This window comes from Nicotiana tabacum, chromosome 3, assembly GCF_000715075.1.
Source record: "Nicotiana tabacum cultivar K326 chromosome 3, ASM71507v2, whole genome shotgun sequence".
NCBI classification, from domain to species: Eukaryota; Viridiplantae; Streptophyta; class Magnoliopsida; order Solanales; family Solanaceae; genus Nicotiana; species Nicotiana tabacum.
The window spans coordinates 9,768,311-9,784,314 of NC_134082.1; the positions used below are offsets into that span (position 1 = coordinate 9,768,311).

The following is a 16,004-nucleotide window of genomic DNA, read 5'->3' on the forward strand; positions in this document are numbered from 1 at the left end:
AATGACAATTTATATTTTTTAATTACGACAAAATGATGAGTTTCTTTTTTAGATTCATGCCATATATGTTAGTTTAGTACTGTAAATGTTGGGTACGAGTAAATACATTCATTTTTTTCTTTTAAATACTCCCTAATGATAGCTAATAAATACAATTGAGAAATGATCTTAATATTCTAAAGCAGAAATTCTATCGATTTAAAAGTCACAACTATTAGAACAAGACAATAATTATTGAAATTTTCAAAAGATTTTAAACACCTCTCAATTATCAAATGATGATAAAATTTTGTCCTTCTTTAGTTAAACTCATTTCTAGAGCTACAACAACAGAAAAAGACCCCGTGCATTCTCTAAATTGAATTACACAAAAAATACAGTCCATTTATATACATTACAATAGAATAATTCAGTTACAGTTTTGCAAATCTGTAGCCCATTAACAATAGGTCAAAGTTTGAAAAATAAGCATTTTTTTCTTCTTCTTTTTTTATTCTGCAGATCTTCAAGCACGAAAATTCGGTAATTTTTTATTCTTCTTCCCCAAGTTTGTATATATTCCTATTTCAACTATAAAAAATTCAAATTGCTATATAATGCAACTTGAAAAGCTTAAATTTTCTTCTTTTCCAAGTTCCAAATAGCATAAATAAAAAATAAAATTTAAAAAAGTTATTGCACGTTCATGATTTTGCAAATAAATCAACAAAAAAAGTCGATTTATACATAGATTGAACATATAAAATTTTAATTTTAGATTTAACTGCACATGTGCATTACATGTATAATGATGTATAACTTTGTATAAACTTGTATATACAATCTCTAATAATGTATATTAGAAAAATAAGACAAAGAAGAAGAAAAAAAGAAAGTGTCAAACATCCATGGATGCCTATTTTACACGTACAATGTATATACACGCTTATACATTAAAAATTTATCTAATTTATATAATATTGTATGCATATATACACACTTATACATATTTATACAATATTGTATAAGTAAGGATAAACACTACCTATACAAATTTACACTAGAAGACACCTTCTGTCCATCATCACATTACAGTTTTCAGTGGTTGCTGGTGTTGAATTTTTCCGGCGAGGTTTTGACATTCAAATCTGAGCTACCAGTAGCAAAGGATGAAACAAAAACTAAGAGAAATAAGAAAATACGAGATGAGATCGCCGGAGATGCTCTTTTAGGCAAGATCTGATAGTTTTAGGACAGACATGATAGTTTTTGGACTGATATGCCAAATTTTATTGTGGTTCCTTAACCTATTTTTGTCAATTAACTCAAAAATCAAAATCTTATTAACATAGAATGCGAGGATTATCACGAGTGTGTACAAAAAAATTCTGTAATTTTTAGGGAGAACGAAGAGAGAGGCGAGTGAAGAGAGATTGAGTATGCTAGGAAAGAAGAAAGAAGAAAAGAAAAAAAACCTTAGAAGTATGTCTTTAATAATGGGCCAAAGGCTAAAAAGTTTCTTTCAAATTATATACAATCTGGGCCAAACCAGGTAAAGACTTCAAACCTAGGTCATTTTTAATTGAGTTGCTGTGCCAATTGATTAAATACTTAATTCTTTCAAATTTAAACACCTTTTACTTCTTATGATTTTAACCTAATCACTGGGGAAAAATTCGCATTCAATACTTTTTAGTCTAGACAGTTAGTTTGCAAAAGGTATATAAATTAAGTAGAAAAAAGTTTTTCAAAAAACATATTTATTTTAAGTTTTTTTTTTTTAAAAAAGATTTATTTTAAAGTTCTTTTAAAAAAAAACATTTCCGATGAAGAATAACAAAGGAGGCGGTTGAAAAATCTTGTTTCACTTACAAAATACTACGACTGTTTAAACAAGTTTTTTTTTCTTTTTTCACAAACTATTTTCCTTAAATTTTTCCAGAAAACTCTTCCCAATATTGTGCAGAACAAAGAGCAAAAAATAAAATAAGAAATCAACATTTCTTTAGGAAAAAGGAATTGTCTATCGTTGGATGCATTCAATTAGTAGCAAACTTTTTTACGACATTTGTAACTTTAGCATTGGAAGTAAATTTTGGTGTTGAAAAAGCAAAAGTATTCCGTTGCCGGGACTTGAACCCGGGTCTTTCGGGTGAGAGCCGAATATCCTGACCAACTAGACTACAACGGATTTGTGCTTTAGCTAGTGCACAAATTCTAAAAATAGTCAAAAATACAAGCAAAGAACTACCAATTTTTTTGGTTCAGCAGTAGGAAAAGAATTAAGAAAGAGACCTATCACCAAATTCAATAACATGTTTTAGGATATTTTTCTCTAAAATATGAATTTGATCAAGTTTCTGGTCGTTTCATGATTAAAATTGTCGAACCACAAGAAGGGAGGAGACGAGAAATTTCACCTCAATTACCTTATAAAATGACAAATTTGGCAGTTACTATTCTTGATATTCTTCCTTTTTGGATGACTATTAATATTTGAAGAGTCAAACAATTTATTTTAACCAAAAATTTTAAATATTTTTCAATAATAATAGGTTTTGAACTTTGAAGTATAGTACTACTCCTACTTTTTATCTAATTTCTAATTACGTAAATTTTACTTTGCAATATTAACGATTTTTATATTTGAATTGAGACCGAAAACAAAAAGATTTTGACTCTTTGCTCCGAATTTATTTCATTCTCTCTTTAAGCCAAAGGATTATATGCAAAATCGATACATCACGTTGCCTATAAAGTAAAAATGATTTCTTTTGCAAATGGGATAAAGTAGCGAATGAAGAAAACAAAGGAAAGACCAATCAGTTTCCTTTTAAGTGTCTTTTATTTAGATAAAGTTGTAAGATGAGAGGCTCTCATCCAGGTGCAAAGCTAGAAGCTAGTGTACGAGTTGGTCAAACCTAATAACTTTAATCTAAACCTGTATATGAATTACGGAATTTACTAAATATATATAAAAATTAAATTTAGGACTCAATTACTAAAATCTCATATCGCTATTGTAGTATTTAGAACCTATAAAGTTTATATTGTGGTTTTGCCTTTGCTCCCATCTCATGTAAGGTTATCCTGTTATATACAAACGTTTTCAAACTTTTTATATATAGAAAAATAAATAGAAAAAATAATGAGCTCAGTTAAATTGACAACGCCCGCTCTAGATTCGCTTTGGATGTACCGTCATCAGGGGTGGACCTAGAGCATTGATTACGGGTTCCCGGGAACCTAGTAACTCTTGCATAGACCCTATATTTATATTAAGAAATTCACTAAATATTTGTAAATATCTAACGGTAAACCTAGTTACTACTGCATATTAGTTTGAAATTACGGTAGGAACTCATAAGTCTCAAATCCTGGATCCGCCTTTCATGCATTTCTTAACCTATAAAACATGCCAACTTTAGATGTCTGTGTATATATTTCCCCAAAATTATATGAAAAAAAAATGAGTTAAAAAATACCATCATTTCACATGAAACTCATAACTAAGAATTAATCAGTCAAACAGTTCCCACTCCTGATTGATTTTTGTGGATTGTTGTAATCGATTTGGCGCAGGCGTTTCCCATTTGGTAGTCACCAATGAAGTACCAGCACAATTGCTAATAAGGTAAGAGTTTCTTGCCTTAAAATTGTCGAGCATATCAATGAGACTCTGAATGCGATGAACCTGTCAAGATATGGAGAAATAGATATATAGTCATGTGTATATAAACCACGTTACAAATTAAACTGTACCGTTTTACAGATAAACAACTTTTATATAGTTCTAGTCAAAAGCATAAGTGTTTAGTGTAGATCCGCCATCACGTCACTCGTGCAGAATCATATTAGTCTATATGAGGCAAGGACGGCCAAAGCCTAAAGCAAGTGAAGCACTTGCTTTAGGCCCCACAAATTTAAGGGCCCCAAAATTACTATTTCTCTATGTATAACAATATATTATTTATATAATTATTTTTATTGTTGATAAATTTATTTTCTTATTGTCAGTAATTTTAATAACTCAATTTCTTCCACTAATTAATATAACTAGAATAGTTTTCTGTTGTCAATCTTATTTTACGTTTGTACTGAATTATATTTCTCTATTCATTAGTTAGTCACGTAACTATATCTATATGAAAATGTTTGACTGGACATGAAGTTTATGAAATAAAGAAAGACTTTTAAACTTTGTAATCTAAAATAAATCATAGAAATTTGTGGGCTAGAAATCATCTCCTTAAGGGCAAAAAAGAAAATCTAAAGTTGAATTGTTACCAAATATAGAAAGGGGGCTGACTCAAAAAAAAAAGAAGTCACATAAATTGGGAAGGAGCAAGTATGTTTTCTGGGTTCTCCCATTTCAGTTGTGATGCAATCAACGTTAATTTCATTCAACTTTTTGTACTTTATAAAATCAAGTTCTCATTTTTTTATTTCACATCCTCGCTTGTCTAATTTGTCAAAAAATGATGCTCAATATATATATAATATTAAGGCTTTGCTTTAGGCCTCGGAGGTCAACAATTCTTCCCCTATGTGTGTTAAATTTTTTGGCACGGACTTCATCTTTTTAGCCTAAATCAAATGGATAGTTAATTTTACATATGATCATTGAACTTTATCCACTATAATAACAAATACATAAAATATGTAGCAGCAAAGGCAAAAGGACTAGTAACTTTGTTCTTAATTCTGTTTTTAGATATGCAATAACTCACCTCCTTCTTCCTCTGAGTTCTTGCTTCTCCATCTGATTCAATACTATCCAATGTAAGAAGCTGAATCATAAACAACTCTGAAAGGACAACAAATTCCATGTCTTCGACTTTCATACCTTTCTGCACAGATTCCTGTACGGCAACAACCTACAAGAGAATAACAAACAAACAGAACTCTAGGGGTTAATTTCATGGATGATCATCCAACTTTCCATTTATTATACCGAGGTTATAAAACTAATTTTCTAAGCAGAAAATAACTCAACTATACTTATATATTTGTTTACCTTGAAAATGATAATGACAATTAAATTTGATTTAGTGGTTCTAAAAATATGTGATTTATTTTAATGCTAATTGTTAGGCAGTAGATGCTAAGTGTAAGTTAGGAAAATGAAACAAGATCTTGAAGATAGTATAATAAGCAAACCGAGTAGCCAGAAATCGGGGTTTCGAGCTAGCCTGTACTGGGCCTCGAGGTCTAGCTAAGCGCTAGGCTGTAGGTAGCCTATGAAGGACTAACAATTCTAAGAGCTTTAATGAGGGCTCTTTATGATCAATGATGAGTAATAAATGAAGAACAATCAATGAAATACAATAAATGTAAGCAATAAATCAATGGAAAGACAATAGAGAGCGTTTAAGTTAGAGAGTAGAGAATGTCTTTTTTCTTGTATTGAATATCATGTGTGCCAAAAATAACAAGGGTCCCCTTTATATAGGAGGGGGAATTCCAATATAGTACATATGCATTTATTATAAAAATACACGGCTGATACAACTATTTAATGCCACGGTACGAGCTTGCACTAGCCTAATAGGCTTAGTCAGCTTTAATCACGTGCCTTGGGAATCTCCCCACTCGTTCATCATAGCCGCCGATTTGCTCTCCCCCGAAGTCGAGCATATGGAACCCCTCGGGGTCGGGCCCTAAACTGTGCCTCGGTCCTCCTAACAACGGGCTATGGAATATCGTAATGATCATAAAATTGGACTCTCCGATTTTATCCGTATACAATATCATAGAAATAAAAAGCGTCAGAAATGCACTAAAGCTAAATTTGGTCCACGAAACACAACTAGAACGTTGCCACTTCAGCAACTCACCTTATATAATATCCACACGGTACCACTTTAAAAACAACAACAAGAAAAAAAAAAAATCTATGATAACATGGTGAAAGACATAGGGGAATTAGGTCGGGTTAGGAAATGATTTTTTATTTTATTTTATAAATGTGCAATGTGAATATTACATAAAGTGAATTATTGACGTGACTATACTTACATGACAATTTCATACATGTGGCAACTTGTTTGTTTCTGGCACTGAATTTAGCATTTGCTGGCCTTTCTTCACCTTTTTACTGATATATATGTGAATATGAATAATGTTTCGTTTACACTAGATATATACGATGAAAGTTGGATAACCATTCGTGAAATTAAAGCCGACTCTTGTAGCAAGATTGATTTACTTACGTACCCTGTGTGAGAGCTTATCGACCTCTACTCTTACTCGAGCAATGGCTTCACAAGAGATAAAATTATCTTGAATTTTCTTCATCTCTTTGCTTGCTGGATCTTCCATTAGGATCAATTTTGACATGTCTTTTACACCAGCAATGTGTAACCATTCATTGTCATCCTTTTCTTTTCCTTGAAATAATAGTCTCTGAACTGTAGGATGTAGCCCAATTCTGTCGGTAAGAATTCTCTTCAGGTCCCCTTCATTTGATTAAAACAAATTGACTAAGTCACAAATTAATTGTAGAAAAAGAAATTAGCTAGTAAATATAGGCAGCAGGAAGTGGCGGAGCCAGAATTTTCATCAGGAGCGTTAAAATATAAAAAAGTAAATACGCGAAGAAACTAATGGAATTCAAACATTTGAAGTAATATATAATTACAAAAATAAAATTTTAACCTAGCTAGTAGCTACACAGCATAGTTTTCCTAAGAAAGAATGTTAATGGACACCCCTTAAGCTAAAATTAACTAATATATAAGTACATAAACAAAGAAGATGTCATCAAGATATACCGAGAATACGATATTATGAAAATCCCATCTAATTAAGCAGGTTGTTAAGTATGATGAACAACAAGAACAATAAAAATTACGTCTCAATCCCAAACAAGTTGGCGTCGACTATATGAATTCTCATTATTCCTGTCACTCCACTTAAGTTCATCTCAATTCAAAATTAGTTACATAAAAAAATCAATATTACATTATACAAAATAAAAATAAAGTAAAGAAACAAAAAAATAAATATTAGAAGTTCTTTGTATTTTATGAATTGTAATGGTTAACCTACTACAACCTTTCTCCTTTATTCCGGCTTGAGACCGGCAATTTGAACAAACTTAGACATATAAAGTACTCTCTTAAGTATGATAAACAATATTAATATGCAAAAACTATGGATTATCAAGTGATTTACCAAATGTTGATTCAGCTGGAACAGTAAGATCATGGTAACAAGAATCATAAGAAACCTTAATCTTGATCATAGGACAAGCAACAAAATTGGCCTCAGCAGAAACTCCACTTCTTTTCTGAACCAATAAACCACCAGGCCTAACTTCCCAATCAATAATACAAACATTTACCTCTTGACTCTCAGTGTATTTATTCTCATCTTTTGCCTCATTCCTACGTTTTGAAGAAGTTGATAATTTTCTCATATTCCACATAAGAGAGAGCTAAAAGTAAATGAGAAATATTAAAAAGGTGAGAACTTGATTGAGAAAATTAAAGTTGGAGGATGAATTGAGTAAAGACCATAAAAGAAAGAGACCTTAAAAAAAGAACTTTGTACCCACTGTGATGGGGACATTGAAAAGTGACTCTTGAACTGACTGTGTTATATTAGTTGCTTTATCTCTCTGATTAAGGAACTTCAAGGAAATGTGAATGTCATTCTGATAAAATTAGTGAGATTTTCGATGGTTGCCTCTCAAATTAAGCCACGAAGCACCCATTAAAGTTGTGCATATATCAACAACTAATGGGGTCACTTAGTAGTACAGTTTATCAAGGCCTACTACGTGTCAACATTGTACTCTTCCTTCTGGTTTATCTTTAAAATCGAATAACAATTAAACTTATAAAGGGTTTTAAAAATACGTAATTTTACCTAGTACCAATTGATAAATATGATGATTAATAATAGAAATTAACAATAAAGTAAAGCAAACCGGTATTGAAATGCAGTTCAGCCATCAAGCTAGGTCGCCCTCGAACTGACTAAGAATAGAGTTATGGAATATGAAATAAACTGATGAACAAGAGAGTATAAGAGAAAATAGTGTTGTATTGCTTTGATTTGCGAGAGTATCTAATGCTTACAAAATGATTAGAACCCTCTTTATATAGCAAAAGAATTCTACTTATGGTACAATTCTAAATACAGAAGGAAATCCCATGATTGGCTAAATGTCCGGTCTTGACTTGATACGTACCGAGATTTCCGCCATGATCCTTGCCCGATCACGTATATCTCGGCTTTCTGTTATTTGGCACAGTATACTTTCTTCGACCTTGTTCGATCTCTATTCTACCCGGCTCCGATCTTAGCTAGCTTCGATCTCGATCGGTCTCCTAGTCTCGAGCTCGGCGATCTAACTTCGCGCCCTGATCCGATATGACATAGGGTCGAACCTTGGCTTACCTCGTTCTAGGCCAAGCCAAGCCCGATTTTTACCGTATACAGATAGTCCCCTCGTTTCTCGGAGAGAAGGCGACGAGAAACGGTATGATCTTTTCCAATCCTATCTCGATGGGTCATGACGTAAGCGATGAGCCCGACCATGATGTCAGCGACAAGCGCGCTCTAAAACGTCTCATCGGTTTGGATGTCGAGGCATTAAATGCCTGTCAGTTATTGTCGGCCACTACCGGTTCTGAACCATCGTCTTCAACCTATAAATGTATCTTCCTTCTTTTGTCCAAACTTTACTTTCAAATCTTTTTCATTCTAATCTTCATAGTTCTTTGCATTCTTCAGAGCTTCCTATCTCCAGGTCTTTGAGTTTCTTTGCTTGTTCTTCCAAAAACACCAAATATTCCAATCTCTATTATTCCTTGCTTACAAAAACAAAATGGACAAAACATCTAAAACTGTTATGCAAAAGGAAGTTGCTCAGGTTTGGGCAAAGGAGGTTGCTGAGGCCGCTCAAATTCGAGCAGAGAGGATTGTCGAGCGCGCCAAGTGTTAGTCTCGGAGGGAGACCCTTGAAGAAATCCATGCTCGGGGCTTTGATCTTTCAACCGGGATCGAGGGCACTAAGAAGCTTGAAGCTGAGGCTAAGAAATTAGCTTATCTCGATGATGAAGACGGGTCCGAAAGCTTGAGCGAATCTGAAAGTACAGAAGACCCTGAGGCGGAGACGCCACTCCCGGAGATGACCAGGCCACTTAGGCTTTTAGTTAGTTTTTGTATTTTTGTCGAGACCGCTTTAGCCTTTTGTAAAGGACTTCCATCAGGCCGTGTTGCCCTTGTAAAAATGTTTTGATGAATACATAAGACTTTTTCCCTTCCATGGATTCTGAATATGTTATCTTTTTGTAGGGGACAAAGCACCTTAGCATAAATTATGAAGTTGTTTTTAAAGGTCCAAAGTTTGAGATGGTAAGGACTAATAATAAATATTGCCCTCGACCGTTTCTAATCGATGGAACTCGAATGACCATTTGATCTTGAGTTTGAGTAGCTCTTAGGCTTAACAGTAGAGTAAGGATTTGCTCGAACTCGAAGTGAAGGTAGTCCTTAGGTTTTATGGTCGAGTGAGGACTTGTTCCAACTCGATATAAGGTAGCCCTTGGGCTTAATAGATAGTCCCCGAGTGAGAATTTTCCCGAACTAGGGTTAAGCTAGCCCTTGGGCTTTGTAGTCGAGTGAGGACTTGCTCAAACTCGAAGTAAAAATATCCCTTAGGATTTATAGTCGAGTGAGGACTTGCTCGAACTCGAAGTAAAAGTAGCCGTTAGGCTTTATAGTCGAGTGGGTACTTGCTCGAACTCGAGATAAGGTGGCCCTTGGGCTCGATAGATAGTCCCCGAGTGAGAATTTGCTCGAACTTGGGTTACGATAGCCCTTGAGCTTTGCAGTCGAGTGAGGACTTGCTCGAAGTCAAAGTAAAAGTAGCCCTTAAGCTTTATAGTCGAGCGAGGACTTGCTCGAACTCGAGATAAGGTGGCCCTTGGGCTCGATAGATAGTCCCCGAGTGAGAATTTGCTCGAACTCGGGTTAAGATAGCCCTTGGGCTTTGCAGTCGAGTGAGGACTTACTTGAACTTGAAGTAAAAGTAGCCCTTAAGCTTTATAATCGAGCGAGGACTTGCTCGAACTCGAAGTAAAAGTAGCCCTTAGGCTTTTGTCACGACCCAAAATCCCAACCCGGTCGTGATGGCGCCTCTCGTGAGGACAAGCCAGCCAATCAACAAAACAGTACATCTCTTTATAATTACTTAGCAGGAATAAGTCTAAATCATGGGCAATATAATCTTAAATGCGAAATAAACGTGATAGAACAAGGAAAACCCTCCCAACTCAGCCCGAAATCAGGATGTCACAAGTCATGAGCTACTACAGAGTTTACTAATATTTTACAAAGTCTGGAATTATCATAGATAACAAAGATAAGGGAGAAAATGGGGCTGCGGACGTCAACAGCTACCTCGTTACTCCTAGTCACCGCCTGGTCTAGAAAGAATCAGCGCTCAGGAGCGAACTCAGCTCTGCTTGTATCTGCACACATGGTGCAGGGAGTAATGTGAGTACTCCGACCCAGTGAGTAATAAAAATAAATAACGACTGAAAACATGAAATCTCATAACGGCACAATATAGTGCTATCCCAAACAGTAAAATTAGTTATACAGTAAAATAGTGAGTATCAGATAATTCTTCTTTTAAAACAGTAAAGACAAATAATTTCCACAGTAAGGATAAATCAAAAGCTTGCCCCTCGGGCTCAATATGTAAATCTCAGTATAGTATCAGCCCCTCGGTCTCACTCCCAACTCACCAGCACACAACATCAGCCCCTCGGGCTCACTCCCAACTCACCACACACAAGCAACGGCCTCTCGGGCCCACTCCCAACTCACCTGGGTACCCTGCGCTCACTGGGGATATGTACAGACTCCGGAGGGGCTCCTACAGCCCAAGCGCAATATCAATAGGACTGAAAGCCTTCACACATCACACACGAGGCCTGAAAGCCTCCTCATATAACACTCGAGGCCTGAAAGCCTCCTCACATCACTCAACATATCCTCACGTATGGCCCTCGGCCTCAATCAGTCTAGAAAATAATCATAAGCCTCTTGGGCATCAGTAAAACAATAGTGCTCAGCTCAACAACATTATAAATATCATTAAATCTCGATTTTGGTATAAATGTAGCTGAGTTCACAAAATAATATAATTCAATTGGACTGAGTTCAAATAATATTTCAATTTGTGAGGAAAATAGTGATGTAAATTCACAAAAGATTTCAGATAATTGGCACGAAGCCCAAATATGGCAATAAGCCCAATCATAGTGAAAAACAATAAATCTTTATCAATTGCGCGGTAAAAATATCAACTGGGATGGACCAAGTCACAATCCCCAATAGTAAATGACCCCGCGCTCGTCATACAATGCGTGTCTCATCTCAACATAGCAGTATGTTGTGCAATCCGGGGTTTCAAACCCTCAGTGCATCATTTAAAATCATTACTCACCTCAAGGCGGTCCAATGTCTACTCTGCTATGCCCTTGCCTCTCGAATTTACCTCTTTGCGTGTCGAATCTGGTCAAAACTACAACGAATACATTACAATAGGCTAAGGGAATATAACCCAATCGAAAAGACTCGAAAAATATCAAAATTCACGAAATTCGCAAAACCCGAGCCCCGGGCCCACTTCTCAAAAAATTACGAAAGTCACATCACCGGATTCCTCGTCTCGCCACGAGTCTGTACATATAAAATTTACCAAAATCGGAGTTTATATGTCCCCTCAAATCTTCAAATCTTATTTTCAAATCCCTAGGCCTAAATCTTCAATTTACTCCTCAAGAACATGTAATCTAGTCGGATTATTCGATGATAATTCAATATTATGGAGTAGAAATAATCACAAGTGACTTACCTCAAGATTTCCCAAGATTTCTTGCTAAAAATCGCCCAAAATCCGAGCTTGAAAGTCAAAAAAATGACCAAACTCGGACTGCTGGACATTAAATCTGTCCAGAAATTTTCGGTACTGTTCACGCAGGGCATTGTTCATGCGCGTGAGATCACTGTTCATTGTTCACCCGCGCGGTTACTGTTCACGCGTGGGTACAGTTCACTGCTGCAGAAAATACAACATTTTTTAAGAAATTTGCAGCACAACCATTTTTCACTAAAATGGCTCTAACTCCATCATACGAACTCGGAATTAGACGATTCTTGTTCCTATGAGTCACAAATAATAATACGAACATAACCCTTCAATTGAAACTCAATTCGGAGCTCGTTTGCCCAGTTCAATACCCATTTCGCTCGTTAAACAATTAACTCACATTTCACGTCAAAAACCCAATCGCGACTTGATGAAATTAAACCAAAATTTCCAGATCAGTCCTATAATTCATGATTAAATTCTGGAAGTCTTGAAATCAAATTTGGATATCTAGAACTAAAAATGAACCTTTAGATCATTACATTTATGCTCAAAACGGCAAAAATCTTCCAAAAATGACCCGTTGGGCATCGGAAACACACCCGAGGCCCCCGGGACTCCGACCAATAATACCAACCAGTCCCAAAATACATTACGGACTTGCTCGAGGCCTCAAATCACATCAAACAACGCTAAAATCATGAATCAACCTCCAATCCAAGTTTTATGAACTTTAGAATTTCCAACTTCTATATCTGATGCCGAAACCTATCAAATCACGTCCGATTGACTTCAAATTTTGCACACAAGTCCACAATGACATAATGAAGCTACAGAAATTCTCGGAATTCCATTCTGACCGTCGGATCAAAATTTCACCGATCAACCGGAAATCGCCAAAATACTAACTTCGCCAAAATGAGCTAATTTCTTCACTGGACCTCCAAAATTAATTCTGAGTGCGCTCCTAGGCCTTAAATCATCCCCCAAAACTAACCGAATCATCGGAATTCAATTCCGAGCACTCTAACTCACAAGTCAACGTCCGGTTGACTTTTCCAAACTAATTCTTCCTTAAAGAGACTAATTGTCCCATTTCATACCAAACTCGATCCGAATTGACTCAAATTCACCAAGTACACATATTGAAACATGAATAAGCATTTAACGGGGAATACAGGACGAAAATACAGGAAACGACGGTTCGGGTCGTTACAGCTTTATAGTCTAGTGAGGACTTGCTTGAACTCGAGATAAGGTGGCCCTTGGGTTCGACAGATAGTCCCCGAGTGAGAATTTACTCGAACTCAGGTTAAGATAGTCCTTGGGCTTTGTATTCAAGTGAGGACGTGCTCGAACTCGAAGTAGAAGTAGCCCTTAGGCTTTATAGTGTGAGGACTTGCTCGAACTCGAGATAAGGTGGCTCTTGGGATCAATAGATAGTCCCCGAGTGAGAATTTTCTCGAACTCGGGTTAAGATAGACTTTGGGCTTTTGTAGTCGAGTGAGGACTTGCTCGAACTCGAAGTAAAAGCATCCCTTAGGAATAATAGTCGAGTGAGGACTTACTCGAATTCAAAGTAAAAGTAGCCCTTAGGTTTTATAGTCGAGTGAGGACTTGCTCAAAGTCGAGATAAGGTAGCCATTGGGCTCGATATATAGTCCCCGAGTGAGAATTTTCTCGATCTCGGGTTAAGATAGACCTTGGTCTTTCTAGTCGAGTAAGGACTTGCTCGAACTCAAAGTAAAAGTAGCCCTTAGGATTTATAGTCGAGCTAGGATTTGCTCGAACTCGAAGTAAAAGTAGCCCTTAGGTTTTATAGTCGAGTGAGGACTTGCTCGAACTCGAGATAAGGTGGCCCTTGGGCTTGATAGATAGTCCCCGAGTGAGAATTTTCTCGAACTCGGGATAAGCTAGCCCTTGGGCTTTGTATTTTTGCTTTCCTTTGTGTCTTTTTCGAGGCCATTTTGTTACAGGTATTGGACGTCTCCAAGCCGTGTTAAATTACCATAGTCTTTTGGTTTGGGTATAACCCACTAAGCTTGATTCCCTAAATTATCCGGGCGTGCTTAAGATAACAGTCCCCGAGTGGGAACAACTGCGATTTTTTAAAATTCGAGGATTGCCTAAAAGGTTTTATGCCCTTGACGCTAAATAGTTCGACATGTTCGAATTTTATTTTTCGGACAACAGTCCCCGATGTGAGCACGTGATTTTTGCCTTACGAAAAATTACTCCAAAATAAATCAAAATAGATTTCTTGTACTGTGTAATTTTTGAATTTGGCGTGGTGTTAAATGTTTGTGTTATGTCCGTAAATGTTTATTTTTGTCAAAATAAATCAAAAAATAAAGTAAAATACATATTGCATGCATATAGGATGCATTTAAGAGATAATTTAAATAAAATCGCAAAAAATACGCATTGGTTCTATTTTAAATGTTTCACTATGTAATTGATGTTTTTGCCTATGTGTTAAATAATTGTTATAGAGTAATTAATATATTTTTGTGAAGTTAAAATGGTTTTATACTTTTTAAATTAGAAAATGAATTAATTAAAAAATAAAATAAAGAAAACATACTAGTAAAAGATTGGACCTGGATTAAAATCCAGGCCCAAATCAATTAATCCCCTTCACAGCCCAATCCCAACAGCCCCATGTCCAGTCCAATTCAAACAAATCAAAACGACGACGTTTCATCACCCTTCATCAAGGGCCGTCGGATTCAATTCATCCAACGGTTGAGATACACTACCCTTACCCGTAACCCGTAACCCGACCCTTTAACCCGATCCAGCCTGACCCCAACCTTTAACCAAACGACGACGTTTGGTTAAGTGAATTGATCTCAACCGTAAATCTTAATTGATCCAACGGATGAGATCAATCCACCCCACTCGTATATAAATCCAATCCACACCCCAGCCCCCCAGACCAAACACCCCACCCTTCGGCCCTGTTCATCGTCTCCTTCAAGAGACCAAATGAACTTCACCTTCCACCACCGTGCACCGCCTACCGGAAATCGCCTCACGGCGGTTCCGGTAGTCCAAACCACCCCACCTTAACACCCTCGACTCCTCTCAACCTCCCCTTTCCAAATCCATAACACATATACCTCGAATCAGGCCCCAATGTCTCGAATCTTCGATCGAAGTTTGGCCTGAAGAACCAACTGTCTCTGATGACTTCCAAAATAACACCAGAGCTTCCCCTGTCCATCCTCATCACGGATCTGTTAGTAGCATAGTTCGAATCTTCATAGAACTGCTCGAATCTTAACTTGAAGATTCGAGTGAAACCTAACCCTACTCAGATTCCTTCCAAATTAACACCAAATGACCCCTAGACCTCGCTCGTGCCTAGAATACCGTTGGTTTGCTTCGAATCTGCCTAGAAGTGTTCGGATTTAAGATCCAAAATCTGGAACCCTAAGAATTTTCCAATCTTGGAATTTTTCCGATTCGAGTGAAGGATTGAGGTCTAAGAGACTTTAATCGAGGTATTCTCAACTGAGAATACTTCGAATAAAGTCTGTTCAACCTCAAAAATGTCCGAATCCAAGTTGAGTCTGTGTCTGAATAAATTTGAAGATTCAGAGGTATTTTCTATTTCTTTTGTGTATTCTACGTGTATTGTTGTCTGTTTTAATAGTTTTTTTTAATTTTTCATATTTGTTTTGATCAATTCTGTCATTTCTGTCTCCTACCCCATCTACTTGATCCGAATGAGAATTGTTTCTATTGGTTGTGATTGTTTACAATGTGTGTAATCGACTCGATTAAGTTTGTCGATTAATTATATTACGAATTCTCATAATACTGATTGAAATTATCTGTTATTATGTACTGTTTGTTGACGAATACTGTAGATAATCATTTTTAGCTAATACTCGTTAGTTAAATCATCCTGGTTTATATGAATCTGTCAAAATAAAGGTTGTATATATGTTACTGTCTGAACATTAAAGTTTCAGGACATTGTCAGTATTGACAATGATCCTGTGTGTGTTTGATTCTAGTTCAGTGTTAGGTCCAGTCTGAATTGTGTTGATAATTTTCAGTAATATGTTGTTAGTTCTAAATTCAGTGAAATATTGCTATAATGTCAAGTTTGGATTCTAGTTTA

The 16,004-nt window shown here is 36.1% G+C and overlaps 1 protein-coding gene and 1 non-coding gene across 2 annotated transcripts; both read right to left on the bottom strand.

The window, feature by feature from the left end:
- Positions 1-2,097: 2,097 nt before the first annotated feature.
- Positions 2,098-2,170, bottom strand: TRNAE-CUC (transfer RNA glutamic acid (anticodon CUC)). Its single transcript has one exon. It is a non-coding gene; the product is annotated as a tRNA-Glu (tRNA).
- Positions 2,171-3,345: 1,175 nt separating this feature from the next.
- LOC107786465 (BAG family molecular chaperone regulator 4) lies at positions 3,346-7,484 on the bottom strand. The gene is made up of 4 exons (XM_016607950.2): positions 7,156-7,484; positions 6,196-6,437; positions 4,710-4,856; positions 3,346-3,673 (listed from the first exon to the last, which is right to left on the bottom strand). Exons 1-4 carry the CDS (start codon positions 7,406-7,408, stop codon positions 3,500-3,502), a joined length of 816 nt encoding a protein of 271 aa, XP_016463436.1. The 5' UTR covers positions 7,409-7,484; the 3' UTR covers positions 3,346-3,499.
- Between the last annotated feature and the right edge of the window lie 8,520 nt (positions 7,485-16,004).